At 45.7% G+C, this 6317-nt stretch overlaps 1 protein-coding gene across 2 annotated transcripts in view; it reads left to right on the forward strand.

Annotated features, from left to right (window-relative positions):
* PAPPA (pappalysin 1) overlaps nt 1–5921 on the forward strand; it is a 214836-nt gene extending 208915 nt beyond the window's left edge. For both annotated transcript variants that reach the window (XM_084898874.1, XM_084898873.1), the window contains one exon: nt 274–5921. In XM_084898874.1, coding sequence (XP_084755000.1) covers nt 274–381 — 108 coding nt within the window. In that variant the 3' untranslated portion in view covers nt 382–5921. The remainder of the gene's footprint in view (nt 1–273) is intronic.
* The last annotated feature ends 396 nt before the right edge of the window (nt 5922–6317 follow it).

Consider the following 6317-nt stretch of genomic DNA (forward strand, 5'->3'; position numbering starts at 1 on the left):
AGTTGTCAAAGGGTTCAGTGTTTCCGTATTTGCAAAGTATTTTGCACATTGCCTGACCCATGGTAAATGCCAGCGAAAAGGAAAGTGGCTAGGATAACAACCCAGATGATTTCCATACAAGCTATCATACGGGCTAGAAAAGAAACAAAGTCAAGACTCGAACTTGAATCTGCTGTCCCCCCAATCTAGCAGTTGTTCCCTGACCTGCCTCTCTGAAAAGTATTCCTTGAGACCCAAACACTTGGTTCACCTCCCCTCTCTTTCTCTCCACAGGTCACCCCCTTCCCCATGTCCTGTGACCTACAAGGTGACTGTGCCTGTCGGGACCCCCAGGCTCGAGAACACAGCCGGAAAGACCTCCGGGGATACAGCCACGGCTAAGGAAGGGCAAGGAGTTAAGAATTCCCAGCGCCAGGACCCGCATCCCTTTGGTATTGATTTCACAGTCAGCTGCTCCACGGAATGGCCTCTCCACACCAGGGATCCTTAGCATCCAACCGGTCTGCCTTTAATTTCACCCAGGAAGGACTCACAGTGGGGGCGCATGAAGCAAGTCTCACCATGTTGAATAATGGCATGGGATCCCACCCCACAGTCTTAGATGGATCACATGCACAGCATGCAGTCCAAAGCCTCCTAAAACTCTAACCATTTGTCACACGACCACAGCGAGAAACATGCTCTGTGCCCAGGAGTGTGCACATCTGTGGTTAGTACACATGCATGCATACACACCCATACAAACATCTGTGAGAGGGCAGTTTTGGAGACTGAGCAGAGAGAGACTGGAACAAAGTCAACCTTTCCTTTCCCAAGCTCCCAGCCAACACTGTCCTTGGGAGAAAGAGAGTTGCAGAAACTGCTAAGACCGAGTATCGAGATGCCAAGATGGGTCACACCCTGAGGCTTGGTATATGTAGGATGTGCACAACGGTATAGTCCTTTGGGATTGGAAGTGAAATGGTCTCTGATCACCTACCTTCTAGGAAAGTAGGGCCCAGGGAGAAGTAAAGAATCCAAAGTGTATGAAGCCCCCCGATTTTTCCCGCTGCCATTGGGGGATTTACCCAACTCCAGGGTTTAAGGCCAAGCTGGAAATGGCTTAAGATTGCAATGTCAAGGTATTATAAGAGCCCCCTGCTTGAGGCATGAGGCCATAATATCCCTCCGGAACCCACCCATTCCTCAAATCTTGCCTTGGGACCACATTTGCTGCTACTTTTCCTGCTGCTCTATCCTATACATTGAGTAACCCAAGATGGTAGGACTAGGTTAGGAAAAACCCCACACAACCAAACAGTCTGCCTTAAATGTGACCCACATTTCCCCACAGCTCCTCCCTCCCTAGTCCTCCTGCAAGAGAAACTCTTCCTTGGCCCCCCTGGAGGGAAGCGCGGTCCTCTGTGGGTGGGCTTCTCACCCTGGGAGGGAGTCGGAACCCTCAGCCAGATCCAGGATGTCTAAGCCAGTGTTAGATTTCATAATCAAGTGGAACAGTGTTACGTTTCTGCGATGCTGGAGCCATCCGGGGACTGCTAAGAGTTGTAGGGACTCTTGAGTTATGCTCCTTCTCTGAGCCTTCCTGCCTGTCCAGGCTACAGCGGGCTTTGGTCCTGAGGACCTCCAGGTGGCCCTGAGCAGCTAGCCTTCTGGAACAGAGTCGTCTTGAATGTGATCAGTCTCAGCTATGTTCCAGGGGCCATCAGAGGGAAGTCCAAGGGTGCCAGCCTCAGTCCCCAGCAACCCAATATGGTCATGATGTTTCCCACCGTCTTCCATCTTCCAGTGCTCCCGCCCACACCTAGGGGTGGGCAACCCTTCCGTCTCCCACGTTCCATCTCCCAAAGTGCGGAGTTAGTCAAACGCCCATGGGAGCCTCCCCTCTTTGGGGCCCTCTTTGCCTCTTTTCAGCCAGTTTCCATCCACTCCTTTTGAGGAATGTGGAGAGAGGTGAATACAGGAAAAGGTGGAGAGAATGGTTAAGTTTGACATAATTTCTGACACCTGGAACTGAAAAAGTGAGGCAATGGGAAGGTCTAAATTAGACATAGCCCATAAAGATTGCTATAAATCACGTCCTCTCAAGTTTAGAGAAGACAACCAACAAAAACACAGACTAGCATGGGAGTGGAACACGCCAGGCATGCGAGCTGCCCCACCAGGTTCCTGCTGCTGAGGCAGGCATTGCTATAGCTTTCTCCCATGGGGACCAACAAGAACTTCAGAAAGCTCCTTACTCTGTCACCCCCACTGCAACAGCCTGATCAAGGATGCTTGAAAAGATACTTTTTGGCCATCATCTGTGGTCTGTGATATTAAAAAAAAATCTATCAAGGTGCTTTTTGCACAGGTGCCCACAAATAAGGATGCAGTGCTTAGAGAGTTTTGTGTGGCTTGCACTACATTACCAACTCTGGGACGGAGTTCCAGAGTGGAGAGGCTGCCACCATTGTTAAGGCCAGGCTCAAATCCTTCATGTTTCTTCCTTACAAACTCCTGTTTTCATTCAGGACATGTTTTTTTTTTTCTGCAATTACCAGGGCCAATCGTTAGCAAAATCATAATTATAATAGAAGACTTCATCCCGTTCTGTACCCCCTCTCCAGTGTCTTAAGAGCTCTTCCCAACTCTCGAGGTCCCCCTTTTGCTCTTGAGTTATCACCCCGTGTGGTATTAGGTCAAAGTTAGAACTAAGAAAAATAACTTCGTTAGCCCTCCCCATTGCTTTATGACACCAGTAAACAATGCAAACAGCCTTGGAGACCCCGAGACAACATGACTAATGGACCTCACCAGCTTCCCTTAAATGGACCCCCATCCTCTCCCTCTTCCCCTTGTCTGTCCCCACCTTCTCCAGCTGAGTAGTTTCCTGAAGGCTGCCTTCTATCTCCAAAGGGAGTGGAGCCCTCTGAGCAAACTTCTGCCTGGTCTCCTTCCCGTCATTCAAACCTGTCACTCGCAAATTCCCCTTTGCTAAGGCCATTGGGCAAGAGAGGCTGCTGGATTGGTGGCCGGCCTCGTGCCCACATGGGAGGTGTAACTCACAGGCCCTCTTCCCACCTTAGTGGAGGTGGGTCTGCTCTATTCATGCAGTGCACTGACCCCGTTTCCTTTTATTTCTGGGAATAAACTCGTCTCATCTTCCCACCATCTGTTTAGGAAAAGCGAGTACTCCCAGGAAGCCCTGTGTTCTGCCAGCACTTGGGGTCCCGCATCTGCATCTACAGAAGGATTTGTCTGTTAGCAGCAAGAAAGAGATGAGGTAGTTAGCCCTCCAAGCCCTCTCTTGGGAAGCCTTTTTAAGCCACAACCCTGCCTGCCTGCCTGCCCAGAGAACTCGCATTATCCCCACCCCACTGCCATCCCCACCCCCAATTCTGTGCCAACCACCTCTTAGGGGAAGGCTGTCCTTGAGAAGTCTGTTTCGGTGCCTGATTGGGAGTGACGGAGAGGAGAGACCAGTGTTCATAAAGAGCAGGGCTTTGAGGATGGAGGGTGTCAGCTGTTCCTGCTGGCTGCAGCAGGTTGAGTCGCTGCCTAGACAGTGCTCTTGGTCTCGGTCTCACCTGGCCAAGACGTAAATGCTATTTGTTGAAAATAATTCTTTGAGACAGATTTCAGCTACCTCCCTTCCAGGTTTGTGTTAACTTGGTTGCAACTGTCCATTTGTTATAGGTCTTACTTGTGTTAAGAGAGAAGGAAGGAAAGGAAGGAGGGAAGAAAGAAAGGAAACCCTATTTTCAAGTGACGAGTTTTGGGTGGTGTGTTGTTGTTTTTCTGGAACTACTTCAAGTGCAGAATTAAATAGAAGAAATTGATGGTGACAAAACTGTACAGATAGAAATTAATAGATGAGGTTAAAAGAATATACATATGCATGATTAAAAAATAAGATTTTTTTTTAAAAACAAACTATTTTTGTGCTTCCTAAGGAAAATTGTTTATTCTATAGACTGAATAGGTAGACACAAGCATAAAGATTTCCCTACAGGAGAGGTAGAGTGGGAAGCCTAATATTGCTGTTTTCTGTACGTTGTGCTAGGCCTAAGAAATCAGGCAACGTCCCCTTTGATGTGGAGTTGTTGTTTGGGAGGCCATTATGTCTCTTTGGCGGCAATGTGTGTTTGTAGGGAGTGAGAGGGCTGGCAATTGGTTTCACCAAATATTAAGGGGACATCCTGTGTTGTGCTTCTCATAATATAAAATGTGTGCCCCTACCAGTAGCATTGGGCTTTCTGCACTTAGAACCACACTGCACAGTCCACAGGGCTAAATGCTGCTACCCGACCCAACAGGTAATCCCCACGGTTCCTGAGACACAAAACAAAACAAACCCAGCAAACAACACACCTAAAAGCTAAATAGCACATGAAATGAGAGCCTGTTCTTTTTAAACCCATTCATATTTTGCTAAATTCCTACCCACTGCTGGACCCACAAAGGAAAAGTTGAATAGCCACACAGGGATTATGTCCCTACAATAAGCACCTAGACATCTTGACTCCAGGCAGCAAGCAGTTTGTTTAGTGATCTTGAACAAGTCATCAGTTTGCCTCTCCATTTGCCTCAGTTTCTCCAGCTGCAAAATGGGGATAATACTACTTAACCTACCTCACCATGGGAGGCCAGGGGATTGGGAGGCCTTGAGGTTCTACTCAGGCCAAAGGGAGCTGAGAGCCAAGGCTACACACACAATCCACGGGCTCCCTCAAGAGAGGTGGGGGCCCAAGGGCCTTTTAGGGACGACAGTGAGTGAGCATTTGATACTCCAGGGGATAAAGCCGGAGTCTGTGTTAAGAGAGAGGCTCGTGTTAGGGAATACTTCATCCTTAGATAAATTGTGCTTTCCCCGCTTATCCTGGCCTTGATGAGTTCTACCATTCGATTCAAAGCCAATTACTTCCTGAAAAGTAAAAGCCAGTGTACTGCTTCCTCTTCCACACTCCCGGGCCATTTCCCGCTCCACAGAAGGGCCCTCAGTGTTTGGTTAGGAGATCTGGCTTTCTGAGTGCAAACCCCTCGGGGCTTCTCAAACTAGACACCAGCAGTCAGCGAGGAGTACTTTGAACAATTACTGAGTTGCTTTTTGGGGTCTCTATAATCAGTAACCTGTCTGCAGATACCTATCTATATAAAGATATTATATGAAAATATAAATTTACATATATATGCACATGTATATATAGTTGTACATATATGTGTGTGTATATATACTTAAATGTAATATTTACAAAATAAAACTGTGATCTCGTCTAGAGAAAATGTATTCATATTACAAACTGCTCTTCCATATTTATGTACCATATTATACCTTTTTATTATTGTTATAATTATTATGGGTATTTCTAATTATGATGATGTTGAAAATCTGTTTGGCACCTTCTGGAAACTACCAAAAAAAAAATAATAATTCTCCATTGAAGTGCTTAAAAATCTATTCTCATGAGAATTCTACTGGCCTACTATGAAAAAGGAAAAAAAAAATCTAAACATCGGAACCAAAACACGATTCCAATCCTTTTTCTGTACCTCATGCGCATAAATTTGCTGCTCCTATTTTGGGTTTTATTTTTTTTTTTCCTGTTCATGTGTTTTTATGGATCTAAGTTAAGTCTTTTAGCAATATATAAAAATGTAAATAGTAAACTTTATTTATTAAGAATGTCATCTTTTTTAATTTATATTTACACAATTGTTCATCTAATTTATTTTTTCTATACGGTTTTAAATACTCAGACATATTTTGCTGTTCATGGTATTTTTATCCTGTTCTTGTGGATTCGTTTTTCCGTACTGTTTTCTCTGGTCTCAATTACAGGTTGGATCTCACAAAAAACCTAATGTCAAAGACATAAATATTTTGCCACTGTTGATTACTATACTTTAAAGTTCTATATTATGAAAATATATAATAGCTTGTATGCTTCAGTTTGGAGTGGTGTGTGTTTTGTCGGCTGCAGAAACCTAATGGCCTCTCCTATACTCTCACAGATAAGGCAGAAACCCCCGGGCCTGGCAGGAAGCCAGTGGTGGCATGAATGTAGGACACACCCATCTTCTGCACTAACAGCTCCAGGAGAGCATCTCCATTTTGCATATGCAAACATGAACACCATCCTCACGTCTTACAGGAAAGTCCAGTTTTCAGGGACTAAACAAATGTCACCTCCAGCCAGACCTGCCCTTGGAATGCCCTCTCCAACCATATATGCCAGCGCGTTCAGTCTTCTCATTTTCTCCCTTTGTCATGAAACACACAGTCATCCCATTCATACCACAAACCTGAGCCCACACGGACGTTTGGTTGTTTCCGAGCT

Source organism: Pipistrellus hanaki (genome assembly GCF_964339955.1).
Source record: "Pipistrellus hanaki genome assembly, chromosome: 11".
Classification (NCBI taxonomy): domain Eukaryota; kingdom Metazoa; phylum Chordata; class Mammalia; order Chiroptera; family Vespertilionidae; genus Pipistrellus; species Pipistrellus hanaki.